We start from the raw sequence: 17008 nt of genomic DNA, 5'->3' as shown, positions 1-17008 counted from the left end.
AATGGGTGGGGGTACCTTTTTGTGTTAACCTATTATGGCCCTTTTCAAGGTGTTGTTAACTGTTTTCTGGGATCAATTTAAGCTGTTATTTGTTTTCAACCAACTTTGTTAAGTGTTATCAGCCTTTTTGAGCATTTTTGTTAACTGTTTTTCAAGTGCCAAAACAATGTTTCATAGGGTATGTTCTGAAATTAATGATGGTCCAAATATTACAGTCAGATTACATATTTCTACTTGGAGAAGAGTAAAAAAGTCTGGAAGTCATCCAGGTTGTTTTTTTTATACTTTAGGCTTCTATTAAACGCCCATCGTTTGACCTTTCAATTAATGTTGTACTGTCATTGTGAAAGTATAATGAGGAAGCAAGACAGTACAAAGAGAGATAACCATTCTGTTTCGTATTGATATTTCCTGGAACACAGTTGTCTGCACTGACCTATAAAATTACAGAAGATCACAGAAACGAAGAATATTATAGACATGTCTTTACTTGGAAGTGTTATGAATCCGGTAAGTTTTTTGAATTATTAGGACTCACTGACTTGTAAGTGACTGTGTACACAATAACATTAATATACGTGTCAGTGTTAAGATAATGAATTTGATTGTTGTAGTCATATATATCGAACTTCAAACGTTTTTTTTTCTAGTTTCAGTTTTGGTTCACGAATATTTCTACTGTCATACGTGCTACAATAGACATTACGATAATTTACGTGGATCTTCTGAAAAGTTAATTAATGGTAGCTTCTTGCAGTTTGTAATTTATATGTGGTATGTTTTCAGATTGATTTAGTCAAATATTACTTCCCCTTTCATCTCAGTTGACGGTATTAGTGATTAAGTGTTTGATGTAACAGGTGGACAAGTGTCAGTTTTGTTTATTGAAATTTTCGTATTGAAAATTATTCTTTAACCTGCCGGCGTGCCGCGTTTTGGAAATTGATCCAGTCTTTTATGGCACAATAGGTCCAAGTGAGTTATTCTCATCACTTGGCGTCCGTCGTCGTTGTCCGTTAACTTTTACAAACAACTTCTCCTCTGAAACAACTGGACCAAATTAAACCAAACTTGGTCTAAATCATCCTTATGGTATCTAGTCTTAAAAATGCACACATAAAACCCTGCCAATAAATCAAGATGGCCGCCATGGCTAAAAATAGAACATGGGGCTACAATGCAGTTTTTGTTGAGCCTGCAACTTTTGTCGCAGAAAACTGGACACAGGGATAGTGATCTGGCAGCGACCAGAGGCGGATTTAGAGTTGCCTCCCTCTATTTGGAAAAATTTGGTTGATTATATAGAGAATCACTGAAGCATGACTGGAACAAAGTTAAAATTTCTGGATCCGCCACTGGCAGTGGCATTAGCTAACTTTAAATTTTAAAAGGTGGAAGACCTGCATTGGCGTATCCAGGGGTGTAGGGAATAGATGTTAGGTGTACATGTCTAGCTGGCAGGTGTCATCTGACCTTGACCTCAATTTCATTGACCAATGTTAAGTTTTTGAGTTTTGGTCTTTTTTTCTAATACCATATGCAATAGGTCAACTGTATTTGGTGAATGGAAATATTTTACGATTTACTTGTCAGTTGCTTAGGTTCTATTTGACCCTGACCTCATTTTCACAGTTCATTGCTCAGTGTTAAGTTTTTATGTTTTGGTCTGTTTTTCTTAAACTATAAGTAAAAGGTCAACTCAATTTGTTGTATGGAAGAATTGTAAGCTGAACATGTCTTCCTGGCATGGTTGGTATGACCTTGGCCTTATTTTCATGGCTATTGGTCAATGTTTAGTTTTCTTGGTTAATAAGTTTATGCATGGAAGTAATATTTCCATGAAATATTACTTCCATGGTTTATGTGACAGTCTAATAAAGCTTTATATTTAGGACTATCAACATAATATAAATGATTAGTAAAGAAGGTGAGACATTTCAGTGTGTGCACTCTTATTGGCTTATGTCTCTGAAATTGAAGCATTTAGAGCAAACATGTTTATCAGTTGAAGATCTATCTGTGCTGAAATATTCAAACGCATTCGACAATCATTTGTAACGTTGCTGCCCATGAATTGGTATTTTAAGGAAATTTTTCTGTTTTTATACGCCCGTCAAAATTTTGACGGGACGTATTATGGTATACAAATGTCCAGTGTCCGTCCATCCGTCCGTCTGTCTGGCGTAAACATGTCGCACCGTAACTTGAGAACGACTTAACCAAATTTCATGAAACTTAACATAGTTGTTTCTTATGATGGTCAAATGATCTGTATACTTTTTGGTGAAAATAAGATTTAAACTTTTTGAGTTACGGCACTTTGTAACTAAAACAGGGGTGTGTTTTTTGTTCACATGTCGCACCGTATCTCAAAAACGATTCTTGATTATGGCTTAAAACTTTTAAAACTTCTTCCGTGTCTCAAAAACAATGTATGGTTATTGCTTAAAACTTTCTTAGAAACTATTTATGATTATTGCATAAAACTTCCACACAAGACGTCGGGCGTATCATGCGCTCATGGCGCAGCTGTTTATGGATATTATCTTGAACATTATGATAGATGGAGATAAACTGTAAACAGCAAATTGTTCAGCAAAGAAAGAGCCTCAAATAACTGCAATGACCAAAATTGTCAATAGACCACTTTAGAAATAATTGCCCTTTCAAAATATTTTTTTTTTTTTTTTTTTACAATTTATTTTTCATAAATTTTTGTAATCTTTTACAAAAATCTTCTATGAAATGGCTAAGCTAAATTCATTATTGATAGAGATAACTGTTAACAGCAATTTTTTTTTAAAGTAAGATAGCATCACCATCATTTAAATTGTCAATTGAACTCTTAAGGAGTTAATTTTTTTTTAAATCTTTCTACAAAAATCTTCTCTCCTTAATCTACTCGGCCAATAGTCCAGTTAAACTAAGGTTTAACCTCAAACTAATTGCAACAGAAAATGTCTTAGTTCCAATCAATAACATTGAGCCACAAATATACACAGAAAAAAGTCCCACAAAATCTAACTTGAGGAAAACTCAAAATCAGCATTTTCAATTTCTTATGGAAATTAACATTGGAAAGGGAAGATAACTGTGCAAAAATGAGTCTTTTTTGTCATTTTTTGGTTGATTTTGTTAAAATTAATGTAAAGCATGGTACTCTGATGGGGTTATAAGTTCATATTTTTACTATATTATATCATCATTTACTCATGAAATGTACAAAACGGAGTTGTTATGGGTATATTTATTTTTGTATGTACTTTTCATTAAACTATCAAGATTAAACGTCAAGATTAAAGAAATTGCAAATTTTTGGCTTTATGACCATTTTGAAAAATATAATGTAAAAATTTGGAATTGTTTATATCAGTAAATTATATTTTTTCAGCATCTACCTTGTTTAAAGAAACATGAAACCCAAAAAGAACAATATATGTCTAATTAATTTGATTTAATTTGAGATTCTTTACCTTGACATGTTGAAAAATTTAATAAATGGTCAAGTTATGAGTTGTGAAATTTAGTTTGTAAATTGATAAAAGATATAAAAAACACTGTAAGAGTTGTTTGTTATACCCTAAAGATATAGCAAGAATTAATACATTCTGCTGAATGAAACGGTAAAGTTCTAATTTTTTATCAATTTATATTGATATTTCTGCATGTTTTTGCAGAGTTATCATCTCCCATCCTAGTGCAAATCTCCATAGGAATTTTTAAATCGTGATATTTTAGATTACCCCAAGAATGAAGATTTATTTTGTGGGACTTTTTTCTGTGTATATTTGGGTTATAATGCTAAAGAATAAAACTTAAAAATCTTCTGTTGCAATTACTCCAAGGTTAGGGTCAAATTTATGCTAGATTGACTGGATTACAAATGGAAACTTCATCTTTTTTTTGTGTTTTGTCATAAATAGAAAATTATATATAAAAAAAAAAACACAAAATAATGAGCAAGTCAAGATCTACTAACAATTCAAATTTTGCCAATTAGTTAACTATACTGACCCTTTATAGGAGTGATTGCTCTTAAATGAGGATTTTGTTTATCCTCTTTTGTGTTTTGAGCAAAAACTAAAGAAGTTAGAGAGAAAATAAACGGGCTAAATGATAAGCAATACAAGATCATAAAAACTTATTTTTTGTCATCATTTCTATTCTTGTCTATAATGTTGGAGAGTGTTCGTTGTTGAATATGCATATAGACCAAGGTGAGCGACACATGCTCTTTAGAGCCTCTAGTTCTAGATGCTGTTGATTTTATGTTTTTTCTTTTATGATATTTAAACTTATTTTCAATTATTTAATGTTTTCTTCCTCTTATCCACATGACATTATTACAAAAGCAGTTAATTTATTTTGATCCTTCTTTCTTATTTTCCATAGACTACTATTGAAATATTAACAACATGTATTGTAATAATAAGGGATTGAAATATAAAAACTGAGGGATCCAGAACTTTTTATAAGGGGACCCACTGACTGCCATAAGAGGGGTCCCTCTATAATCATGCTTCAATTGTGCTTGATTTTCATATGATGAAGACATAATCTTTCAATCAGTTTAATTGATGTCAGTAACTGCTAGTAGTCTTTTGTTATTTATGTATTATTGTCATTTTGTTTATTTTCTTTTATTACCTATTCTGACATATGACTCGAGTTTTACTGTGCATACTGTTGTGCGTTTGTGTTTTCTACATTGGCTAGAGGTGTAGGGGGGAGAGTTGAGATCTCAAAAAAACATGTTTAACCCCACTACATTTTTGCGCCTGTCCCAAGTCAGGAGCCTCTGGCCTTTGTTAGTCTTGTATGACTTTTAATTTTAGTTTCTTGTGTGTAATTTGGAGTTTAGTATGACATCCATTATCACTGAACTAGTATATATATTTGTTTATGGGCCAGCTGAAGGACGCCTCTGGGTGTGAGAGTTTCTTGCTGCATTGAAGACCCATTGGTAGCCTTTGGCTGTTGTCTGCTCTATGGTTTTGTTGTTGTCCATGTTTTCACTTTGACACATTCCCCATTTCCATTCTAAATTTATTCAATGATCTCCTATATTTTCAAATATTCAACTAAATTTCCCCATTGTAAAATTAATTGTTCTGTTTGAAATTGTGGACAAAGTTGCTCTTTCAAAATTTCCATTTGAGAGCCACCATGGGAGAAATTCCCCAACAAATAGTGACAGTTGGTAGATTTGACATTTTAAAGTGAATTGCAAAGTCTTTTTTTTTTTTTTTAAAGAATATAGATTCATTAAAGTACATGTATTTGATTAAAAAAATCAGATAGCCTAAGAAATGTTAAGGTCCCTATAAATTTCACCTTTTCCTTTTCAATCAATCATTCAAAAAATTTCTACAAATGATGGTCCAAAAATAAATTTCATTTTTGCATAGAACTACACACATTCCAGTAAAAATCTGATCAACTCATTTGTGTTGATTTGGAATTCAATATGAGAGAAGTTAAGAAGATTCCAAAAATACTACATCTGTTTATGTGGTATCCTTTGTTTCAAGTTTAATGGAATGGTTGTAAACAAGATTATTACCAAAATTATTCAGTGAAAACCTTTTATCCATATATATCAGGAACTTATAGGATAATGCTAACTTCTTTTCGTTCTTCTTAATACAAATAAAGGAGGACATGAATTATTTAAGAAATGGAGCACAGGTGGTACTGATAGGTAAAACATGTCCACAAATATTTACATGTAGTGGTGTTGTGAAAAATCACAAATTTAATGAACTCTTGGTGATAATTTCATAAAACATACCATGTTTGAGGCTTCTCTATTTTCTGATGTATACCAACTTTGTTCTCCACAACTTATCTGTACTGGTTTCAACTCTATAGACGCTGTACCTAATGTGTGCAAACACTCGTGTAATATTACTATCCTTTTAATGTTTTATTGCAGCCTATTCCTTATATTGGTAGTATTCCTGGAGGGAAGTTGACCCCAGGGTTTCAGATTGTGATTCAAGGTGTTGCTCCTAGCCATTCTGAGGGGTAAGAGTATAAAATGATTAAATTTGTAGTTATTTCAAGATCATATTTCTATTAAAACAATCAGTTGATTTGTTTTCATACTTTAAAGAGATACAACAATGATTTTACTATACAACATTGTACAATGGCAGCTAGAAGTTACACATAGTCAGAATAAGATAAATAGGAACATGCAACACAAAGTTGTAGGTAAATGTGAAATTCAAATGCTTTAAAAGTTGAGCATTTCAGCAATTCGTATATTAATTCTGTCATATTTATTATTCTTTGAAATTTTTTAATTTCAGACATACTTTGAATTATTTCAAGCTAAATTTAATAAATTTGTCAGTTATATTCCATAAAAATATTATGTAACATAATCTTCAATGCCTTTGAAGTTTTTATATTTAAAAGACTCATGTCTGGGGTTTTTTTCAGATTTTCTTTTAATTTAGCATATGGATCAGCTGTTGGTGATCCTCGCTCTGACACTGCTCTGCATTTCAACCCAAGGTTCACTCAAAATTGTGTGGTTAGAAACTCGTTCAAAAATAACAACTGGGCTGGTGAAGAGAGACAAAATGGAATGCCATTCACAAAACACACCCCTTTTGAAATCACTATCAGTGCAGATGTTAATTGTTACAAAGTAAGTTTTACTCTAGATCTATTTGGTGCGCAGTTTTGGATTTTGTCTGAATTTTTTTTTGAAAGAGCAGTAGTTCAAATGGTATTTTAGAAATACTCATTATAGTCAATACAATAACTCAAACTTTCCCTCTTATTATTCAAAATATTCATCCCAATTATGAGCAGTCAGCAGGTACCAGTACAAATAAATGAAGTCACAGCTCATTTTTCAGAAAAGAAGTCTTTATTTCATATGTTTTGCTTCATAGCCTTATCTGAATTCTGAAATTGTAGATTTTTTTTTACTCGACTTGTCTTTGGCCATGTGATTTAACTTGACCTTTGAAGCATTAAACACAGCAACTCTTTTTGTAAAGGAATGAATACCATAACTTATAGACATATCTAGTAGTATGATGTACTTATTATTTTTAGATTTATGTAAACAAGAGACATTTTTGTGATTTTCAACACAGACTCCCCATCAATGGAGTCAATACATTTACATGTGAAGGGACAGTAAATATCAGCTCTGTACAGTTTATTGCTCCAAATATGGTAAGTTGCAACTGATACAAAATTGTTTAAATACAGTTACGAAAGCTACTTAAAATAGAATGGCTTACATTTTCCTCCCAGTGACAAAAAAAACCATAGGGATATAAAGGTAATGGTTTGTTTGTCTGTCTGTCTGTATGTCCTAACTGAAACACTAGGTTTTCAGCTGATAACTTAGAGTTCTAATAAGTTAGGATGTTTTACCTTTTCAATATTACTATAACTATGACAAGAAGGTAGTTAATCTTTGCTGTTGCAGTGAAAAGTAAAATCACAAAAATATTGAACTTAGGGAAAAATCAATTCGGACAGTCCATAATCACATGGCAAAATCAAATAACAAAACATATCAAAAAACGAATGGACAAGAACTGTCATATTCCTGACTTGGTACCATTTCATGAAAACCATTTCAGAGTTTGAACCCTTTAATCAGTTCGAAAGATTAAAACATATTTCAAGATTATAGATTTTAAAAGGTTGCATTAAAATATAGGTTTATGATTTAGAATCTTGTCATTTTCACAGAAACTATTCATTGAAGATAAATGTTTTTATGCCCCACATACGATAGTAGAGGGGCATTATGTTTTCTAGTCTGTGCGTCCGTGCGTCCTTTCGCTTCATGTTAAAGTTTTTGGTCAAGGTAGTTTTTAAAGAAGTTGAAGTCCAATCAACTTGAAACTTAGTACACATGTTCCCCATGATATGATCTTTCTAATTTTAATGCCAAATTATAGTTTTGACCCCAATTTTATGGTCCACTGAACATAGAAAATGATATTGTAAAGTTCAGGTTAAAGTTTTTGGTCAAGGTATTTTTTGATGAAGTTAAAGTCTAATCAACTTGAAACTTAGTACACATGTTTCTTATGATATGATTTTTCTAATTTTAATTCAAAATTCAAAAAGTTTTGACCCCAATTTCACGGTCTACTGAACATAGAAAATGATAGTGCGAGTGGGGCATTCGTGTACTATGGACACATTCTTGTTTTATATGTGAATTAAGGGGTTATTTGACCTTGACCTGAGTTTCATTGCCATCTATTTATCTATACAAATATATAATACCTACATAAATAGTATTAAAGGAATCTCCAGAAAATAGTTGACGGTACAACAGACTTAAGGTCAACCATTTTCTTTGTTGGTTTGTTGATTTCTTGATTTGAAAACTTACAGCTATTTAAAGTTTTTGTAAGCAGATGAGACATTAACCGTATCAAAATCTGTGATTATATGTAATAATGTGTTATTTATCAAAAATGTGTATGTATTGCAGCCATCTATGCCTGCTCCTCCACCATACATGAATTACCCTGCACAGCCACCCATGCCATTAATTAATCCAGTAAGTATAAATGTACAAACATTGAATAATTAGGAAATCCTTCTTTTTTTATATTATTTACTCACAAGACTTGCAGTTACTTGCTATTTGTAGATATACATGTACCTTCATAAAATGTTTTTGAAATCTTGGAAATAAGCTTTTTGCAAGATCAAGAAATAGCATCTAAAGAAAAAAGTTTGAATTTGATTTTTTTTGTATTTCACTATTAATTTGACGTTTTTACTAATCAGCATTAGCACTTTTACAGTGACTTTAGCAAAAGAAACATACAGGTTCTTAATTATATAGATGATTACAAATATAGACTTCAACACTTACTTTTTCATCTTGGTTTATAATCAGGACTTGATTCTGACACCTAGATATACATTTTCTGAAGCTTTGCCTTTATATATGATAATACGTTTAATGAATATATATCAATCAACAAATTGGAAGTTTTTAACGACCTTGACTGTCTATACAGCCCTTTCACAGTAAGCCCTGACTTGCACCTGTTTGGGCATTAAATAATAATATGTATCAATGTATTTTATTCCAAAATTTTATGGTAATAGCGAGATCAGGCATAACTGTGTAACTCAGCATGGGTATTTTTAATCTTTTTCAAACCTTGCAGATATTATTCATCTGAGCATGCTTTTATTTTGTCACTTCATCTTTGTTATTCATCTCATTACATCTCGTCTTATCATGTTTAGGCAATGCCACTAACAACAATGGTACCAAACGGACTACATCCTGGTAAAATGATCTATATATCTGCCACACCAGTAGGCAATGATAGGTAAGGAAGTTTTAAAGATTATAGAAGTTTTTTATTTCAAACGTAAAAAAGTAAAAAGATTGATTGTAAAATTACATTAAAATTTGATTTATTTGAATTTTCTGAGATACAAGTTTTCAAGTGCTAAATACATTTAAACTTTGATTATAAAACTCAATATCATCAACTCAAAAAGACAATAAGTTGAAAATAGTTACAATTGAAACTTTATGAGGAAAAAAAACCAACTTTTTCCTGTTGCTATTTCAAATTACAGGAAGGTCATTATAAGATAATACTTGTTTGAATGCCAAAAGATGAAAAAGATTGATACATGAATTAGTCTTAGATTCTGATTGGCTAATATTAAATAACCATCTCCCATGAAACTAAAGGTGATTCATTTATAACATATAACCATCTAATCTTAACTTATTTTGTAAATTTGATGTTAATTTACTATGTAAGCTACTCAGATCCTAGTTACTTCTGATTTGATGTTATAGTTTTTGCTGAGGTTGGTCGTGCATCAAATACCTGTACACACTACAAATATTATATAATTATATGCCTTTTTAAAGGAATTTATTGGTGTATAAACTTGACCAATTCACTCTCAAACAAATAAAAGTCTGAAGGACATTTATGATATGTTTGTGAGTGACTTGGTCCAATTTATACACCAATAAATTCCTTTAAAAGGGCGTTTAATTCTTATAATTCTTTAAAATTAGAGATAGGGAAAATATTTTTCTACACGTCTGGTAACCTCAATCACACATAAATTGTATATTTGTGTCATTGGATAGGCCTGTCACATGAATTTATTTGCTGGCTTTCGCAAAAATTTGTACACCATGAAATTTGCAATCTAATAAAAAAATAAACTACAAAAACTCTTTATCATTCAAAGGGATGTTTTTGTTAATTTATTTAACGATTAATTTTATTTAACCATTTAATAAATGTGCAGTGAAATAAATTTTGTTTATGTTGGTGTTATTATTGCTGCCATCTTGTTTACATTGATTACAAAAGGAAGTTCGGTCAACGTAGCTTATCGAAAAATAACCAATGTCAAGATCAACTTCTGGAAGTCATCTCGACCAATCATATCAACGTATTCCCTAATATACAAATCATATAAGAATTATATTGCGATAAGCTATGAATTTATTTTCTGTACCATTAAACTACATGTTAATGATATGATTTCATGGATGTATATTATTTTTAACCATTAAAGTTTATATAATTTTCAGATTTACAATTAACCTACAAGAAGGTTCATACCCAAATTGTGATATTGGAATGCATTTTGATGTGCGCTTTAATTGTGGTTCAGATTGTAATCAGATTATACGTAATAGCTTGTCAAGGGGAGCATGGGGACAGGAAGAAAGATCTATTCCATACTTCCCATTTGCTGGAAATATGCCCTTTGAAATGATCATTTTATGTGAGAATGGATGTTTTAAGGTATGTATTCAGATATTAACAGTATTCACCTGAAAAGTATTTACTTTGTCTTATAATATGATTGAGTTTACATATTTTTCAGAATGTGGTTATGCAAAAATGGAAAAATAAAAAGATAAAATCTCAAAAACAATTACTTATTAGATTTTTTTAAATATATTTAAGTTTAGGACTTCATCACTTATAAAATGAAGATGTGGTATGATTACCAATGAGACAACTCTCCACAAGAGACCAAATGACAAAAATTGACAACTATAGGTCACTGTATGACCTTCAACAATGAGAAAAGCCCATACTGCATTATATATGAGTCCAATATAAAATGTGCTGAAATGACAAATGTAAAGCAATTCAAATGAGAATTAATACACAAAAAACTAATGTGGTACACAGCAACAACAGACAACCACTGAATAACATGCTAAAGTTTTGAGGCAGGCACATTCAGAATGTGACAGGGTTATACATGTCTGGCAGGCACCCAACCCTCCCTTGACCTGGGACAGTGGTACAACAGCACAACACAAGACAATGAACGAATAACAAATAAGAAATGTGTTGGTTGTCTCTACCTGTTAGCTACCACTAAGTGATAAGGCATATAGTTTTATCTGTTAAGGTGCTTAAATTGTACCTCCTAAACATTTCCATGTTGCCTTTAGATTTTAACCTGATTTTATTTATTGCATTATTTTAATAAGATACAGGTTTTCACGATCACTTCTCATTATATGCCTGTAAGGGAATTATTATGGTATACTTTACTCCACATCATCAGCTAGTCCCTTATTAAATAATCTATTCAACAATTGAAAGCTGCTTTAAACAAATCTTATTAAATTTGACAGAAAAAAATCTCCCTTTTGTTGCCTTTTGTGGCAGAGGACATTTTAACTATCAGATTAAGGCAAGTTAACAATTACTTGCGTTTGCTTTAATCAATCTTATCAAAAACTGTACACTGCTTTTGGAATTGATAAAAGAAAGCCTCTTTTTGGTTCTTCAATTTGTTTTCCTGAGTTATAAAACTTTAACTTTAACTATAGTGCACTTACTAGAGTATGTTAAATTAGATAGATTTATCAGTACTCAAAACAGTTCTTAGAATTGATAAATAGAAATGAATTTGAAATTGCTAATTTTTGGTTGTAGAATGGAACGATATTTCTTTGCTAGTCTCAATTGCTTTAGGTTGGGACTTGGGGTATTTGTATTTACCTGTCATTACAAGTTATGTTTTTATTGTTTGTCTTTCAACACTATAAGCTCTTTTTGATTTATTAAACAGGTTGCAGTAAATAACCAACATTTCGTTGAATATCGACACAGAATGACACCATTTACCAGATTTAATACGCTGACGGTCACTGGAAATCTTACTATCCAACAAGTCAGATTCCAGTAATACCTCAAATAAACAACAGTAGAAAACAAACTATGTACAGAATCATCATGTATTTCATATTTTGTATCAAAGTAAGCAGATCTTATATCAGATTATGAATTTTACTAAATATTCATTTGGTTTTTTAAATGAAATAAGATAAAACATGTTTGTTCTTGCCATCAGAAAATGGTATGTGGTTTTGAAAGTTTTAAATGTCTAAAGTTCTTTATATTTTGATTTTAGATATTGCACATTTTTGGAAATAGATAACAGTTTTGCCGGATTTTTTTTAATTTGGAAGTACATAGTGCATGTAGGTCATTTACATTTGAAGTGAAAAGATTTATGAAATCCCTTTTTTTTATGATTCAAAGCTTACTCTGTCCTGCTTTTTGTGTCATCATGAAGATTTTTCACATTGATAAAAAAAAATTGATTATTATAAAACAAAATGAGCTTACTGATGCTTGGTTTTAGCACTAATTTCTCTTTTAATTACTGTTTTGTATAGAAAATATTATGCAAAAATATTGATGACCAATCATGAACAAATGTGATAACTGTACTGTCTTTTTTGTTTTACATGGTGATTTAATTTTCATAAAATAGATACATTTTTTTGCTAAATACCAGTAGACCAAGGACCTTGAATTTGGTTGAAGATTTTTTGTAAAGGAAAGTAAAATGAATATTAATTTGACCTTCTTTTTATGCTTACATGATAATTAAGTTATCTTATCAGATGTGACTGGCAGCAACTATGTTCATACAACCACAAGTTTACCAGTATGCTTTGTTTATGTCATTTTGTCTTCTTTGTTGCTCTATAAAAAATTAATAAATTGTCTATCCTTGTATACTTCTATATAGTTCCCTTGGCACAAACCAATTTGGTATTGATTTTGAGCCTAATCAAAAAGTAAGAAAAAACAATATTCCCAACTAATTGTTTGATTTGATTGTCAGATTTTGATAATGTTTCTTTTTGTTATGCATTTAGTATTCCTAAGATGTAATATTTTTTTTGTTATGTATCCTCTTTCTTTTACAGTTAGATTTATGGAATGCTTGGACTCTGATCTTTGAGTTGTCAATGGTGGATTAAATCACTTTCATTCCCTCAAACATGAATGCGATTTCTTTCGTAGGCTTATTCAGGGGCAGCCTTGGGGTCCCAGCCTCACTTTTGTTGGAAAAAGTTGGTTAATAATATAGAGAATCACTGAATCATGGCTGGAGAGGGCCCTCCCCCTTATGAATTGTTTTGGGTCTGCCACTATCTTTCATTGACTTACTCTTATCAAGAAACTTGTGAGATGTGTCAACATATTTTGCATAGTACCTATAGATACAACTTAATTTCCTAGGAAGTTAAAGCTGGTTAATATAGTTAAGCACTTCGATAATAGGACATATAGGATGCATTATACTTGCTGTTTAGCTTTTGATATTGGCTGAAGCCAAAGTTATCAATCTCAAGAAAAGAAGCAAGAAATAATTAATTCAATAAAATCTGATCAAGAGATTTAATATTTGGGAATTAAGGGGTTATAAACGCAGCCAAATTTTAAAATACCATAGACAATTCATAAGAGGGCTGTATGATGTGACTTTTCATAGTTGTCAATCTCTTGTATTTTATGTCTCTGACCACAATCATGATTATCCATTTGTCATAGATAAAACAAAATTATTATGTTTTTCATTTAATTTTTGTTGACCTCTCTTGTTTTGTTTTTTAAGTTCATGTACATATAGATATAATAGTCCTACTATGTAACTGCTTTAGTTCATTCTGTACTGTAAATATTCTCCTACTGTAGTTAATTCATTTATGTTATATTGTTTAAATTTATTGTTTCAAAGAGTAACTTCCTTTTAAAATGCTTGATTTCATTTGTCTCTAAATAGTCAATATGTTAGCTATTTTTTTTTAGAAGTTTAATCTTGCCTGTTATAATGAACTGTTATGGATCATTAACCAATAAATTTGTTAGTTATAATACCATTGTTTTTGTTATTTTTAATATTGAAACATATATATTGTGAAGAATAAAGACATTTTTGTAAGACCACAAATAAATTTGCAGTCCAATATTGGTATCACCTGGTGTCAGCTTCGTTTAAAGACCTTTTTTCCCCAGACAACAACTGCATGGCTCAAACCCTTAAGGAATTAGGGGCATAAAAGGGTGAAAACAAGGGTTTCCTGGTCAATGAACAATTACTTAAGACAATTTAAAAGCAGTGTAAGGGAGGTAATCCAAACACAACATTTGGACACACCTTTTGGATTACCTCACTTACACTGCTTTCTAATCATGTATAAAGAATTGTTGTATTGTCTTGATGTGATAAGCTGTCAATTATTTTTAGAAGCTAGTATTAAATGTTGATTAAGGAATATTAATTTAAGCCATTATTATGTATGTCATTTTTTAAAGGCAGTGCTTTAAGGCCTGACTTTTAAGTCATGAGATTCATCTTTTCATACGCAATCTTTGCAGGGGGTCTTTTGGCCAGAAATAGATCCGGAAATGTTCGAATTTCTCCTCTTCTTTTTATGGTATAATATGGTTTTTGTTTCTTTCATTTACATTGGGGACTAAAGAAACGATCAGTGTGTATTGTTCGTTTTATAGAACTTGTTATTAGTGTGTATTTTGCATTATAAGCAGTCAACCTGACTACAAACTATCATTATGTGTATTCCGTGTGGAAAGAGGTCGGGTCAATTTCGAGTGTTATCTGACATCTAAAGATTCTTTAATTAGTTCAGACGTTGATATAACAATGAAAAGTCGACTGAACATAATTAATATTGCATCTTCTATAATTCAAAGCGGAATTCGGTTTATGAACGAGAAACCGTAAAGCGTTTTCAATTTCGGTTCTAGTTATGTATGTTGTCTACGTATTATCCTTGTTCCCGGTACTACGTTCCGGGTATTAGCTATTTGATATATGTGATGTGTAACATTACGATCGGGTACCAGCCAATCTACGTGTGTATGTGTACATGATTTCTCGCCAAAATGACCGATTTACAGCTATGGAAAATAGTCCATAAACGTTCCGTATAATGATATGCAAATTCATAATTAATCGTAACTTTTTTTATCTTTGTATAATAAATATAACAAAATGGATTCCACAAAATTGAAAAAAGCATTATTTTACGAGGATTTTTCATATTTTTCTCACTTCCGGGCGCAGTAATACGTAAGTTTTGAAGAAGCTCGAAGAATTTGACAAAGTGAATTGAGAAGGAAACGGATAGATAAACGTCCTTGCTACCAGGTAAAACAATTCAAATGTACAGAACAAACACATTTACTTCACACAAATAGTACAGGCTTAAGCTTTTTATTGTCTTACACGACTGTAGTCTAGTGTGTAAACGACGGCGGTGACCTACAAGGTACGGGTCATACTGGGTCAAGTCTAAATATGTAAACATATCCACGTGCTATTAGGAAGAAAGCATCGTAATGCAATATCTACAATTTTCCCTCCTTTATAAATCGTTTCACCAGATATGTTTCTCCTTTATACATTGTTCAACCAGATATATTACTCTTTCAAATACACTTAAACACGGGTTGTATGTACGTATCTTTTCTAGTGTTTTCTTGTCCTTATTAAAGTTCATTTGTTGATGTTTAAATATTTTTGAACGACTGAACACAGGAGTGAATGAATGCAACAATTATATATACTGAAGACTTGGGCTGTACAATGATAGTGTACGTATATCAATTTCATACTGATAATTATTCCAGCAGTAATTATGTTAATTTAGGATGTAATGACAGGAATTCATGAGTTATGCCTCAGGCTTTTTGAAAAAAATATCAATGACAATGTAAACAGGAACAAAACATTGACACGAATGATGCTCTCTTCTATGTTATAGTTGTTTGGGTATGTGTGTTGCACAAGTTTCAAAATAACTTAAGTTATAAAACTTTTTTTCAGGGCACAAACCCACTTTAAAGAGACTTGTCTACTGCCATACCCATCCTATTTTCATGCACCATTTGCAAGCAAGAGACTGAATGGTTTGCAAAATTAAACATCAGGACGGTGTCCAATTCAAACAAAAGAACTAATCTGGATGAATATTGTAGGAGAAATCTTGAGAAAAGTTTTGATTTGTGAAATTGGTTTTCCTGAAAAGTCATTCATCCTAGCCTGCAGAGAGGAACTATAACTGTCCACCACCAACTGACGAGCTAATGTTGAGCTTCACATATGGAATTACTCAAATACCATCAATGTCTATGTTTTCAGCACAGATTTCACAAGTTATGACACAGCTGTGCTTTTTTATACCTGTTAAAGAGCTGTATACCATTTTTTTTTATCAATAAATATATATTGTGTCATTTAAGAACTTGTATTTTGCCAAAAGATGCATACTAGTGAATGAAAGTGGTGCAGTTCATTTTGCTTTGGTATATAGAATTGAATTACAATTGTTCATGTTATTTGAATGCTTATAAAAATAAGGAGATGTGGTACAATGTATTTGATATTTAGTGAGTTTATCAAGCAAAAGTGAATAAGAAATAGGTATAAGCAGTTACAGGTACTACTGTACATTCTCAAACAATGAGAAAAACTCATACCGTAAAGAGAATTTCATATTTACAAGCAAGTTTTGTTTTTGCGTTGAATAATTTTCTTCTATTGTTTTCATTGCAAATATGGGAAGTGGTTAAAATGCTAATGAGACAGCTGTTATGGCCACAGAGCCTTAATTGAAAACTTCTTTTTCATTCATACCGGTAGATTTTGCCTGGAGTTAGAAACATAT

At 31.3% G+C, this 17008-nt stretch overlaps 1 protein-coding gene across 1 annotated transcript; it reads left to right on the top strand.

Annotated features, from left to right (window-relative positions):
* The first annotated feature begins 355 nt into the window (after positions 1-355).
* On the top strand, positions 356-12593 carry LOC134712377 (galectin-9-like). The gene is made up of 8 exons (XM_063573866.1): positions 356-510; positions 5936-6027; positions 6448-6658; positions 7075-7197; positions 8483-8551; positions 9256-9341; positions 10583-10799; positions 12091-12593. The coding sequence occupies exons 1-8, from the start codon at positions 481-483 to the stop codon at positions 12205-12207; spliced, it is 945 nt and encodes a 314-aa protein (XP_063429936.1). The 5' UTR covers positions 356-480; the 3' UTR covers positions 12208-12593.
* Positions 12594-17008: the final 4415 nt, after the last annotated feature.

Source organism: Mytilus trossulus, chromosome 3 (genome assembly GCF_036588685.1).
Source record: "Mytilus trossulus isolate FHL-02 chromosome 3, PNRI_Mtr1.1.1.hap1, whole genome shotgun sequence".
Lineage (NCBI taxonomy): Eukaryota > Metazoa > Mollusca > Bivalvia > Mytilida > Mytilidae > Mytilus > Mytilus trossulus.
This window is presented reverse-complemented; position numbering and strand designations above follow the sequence as displayed.

Bases quoted from the DNA above. Each gene is read 5' to 3' on its own strand.
- LOC134712377 (XM_063573866.1), top strand. From the start codon at position 481: ATGTCTTTACTTGGAAGTGTTATGAATCCG. The intron at 6,028-6,447 runs GTAAGAGTATAA...GGTTTTTTTCAG, and splicing joins GCTCCTAGCCATTCTGAGGG to ATTTTCTTTTAATTTAGCAT. The intron at 7,198-8,482 runs GTAAGTTGCAAC...TATGTATTGCAG, and splicing joins AGTTTATTGCTCCAAATATG to CCATCTATGCCTGCTCCTCC.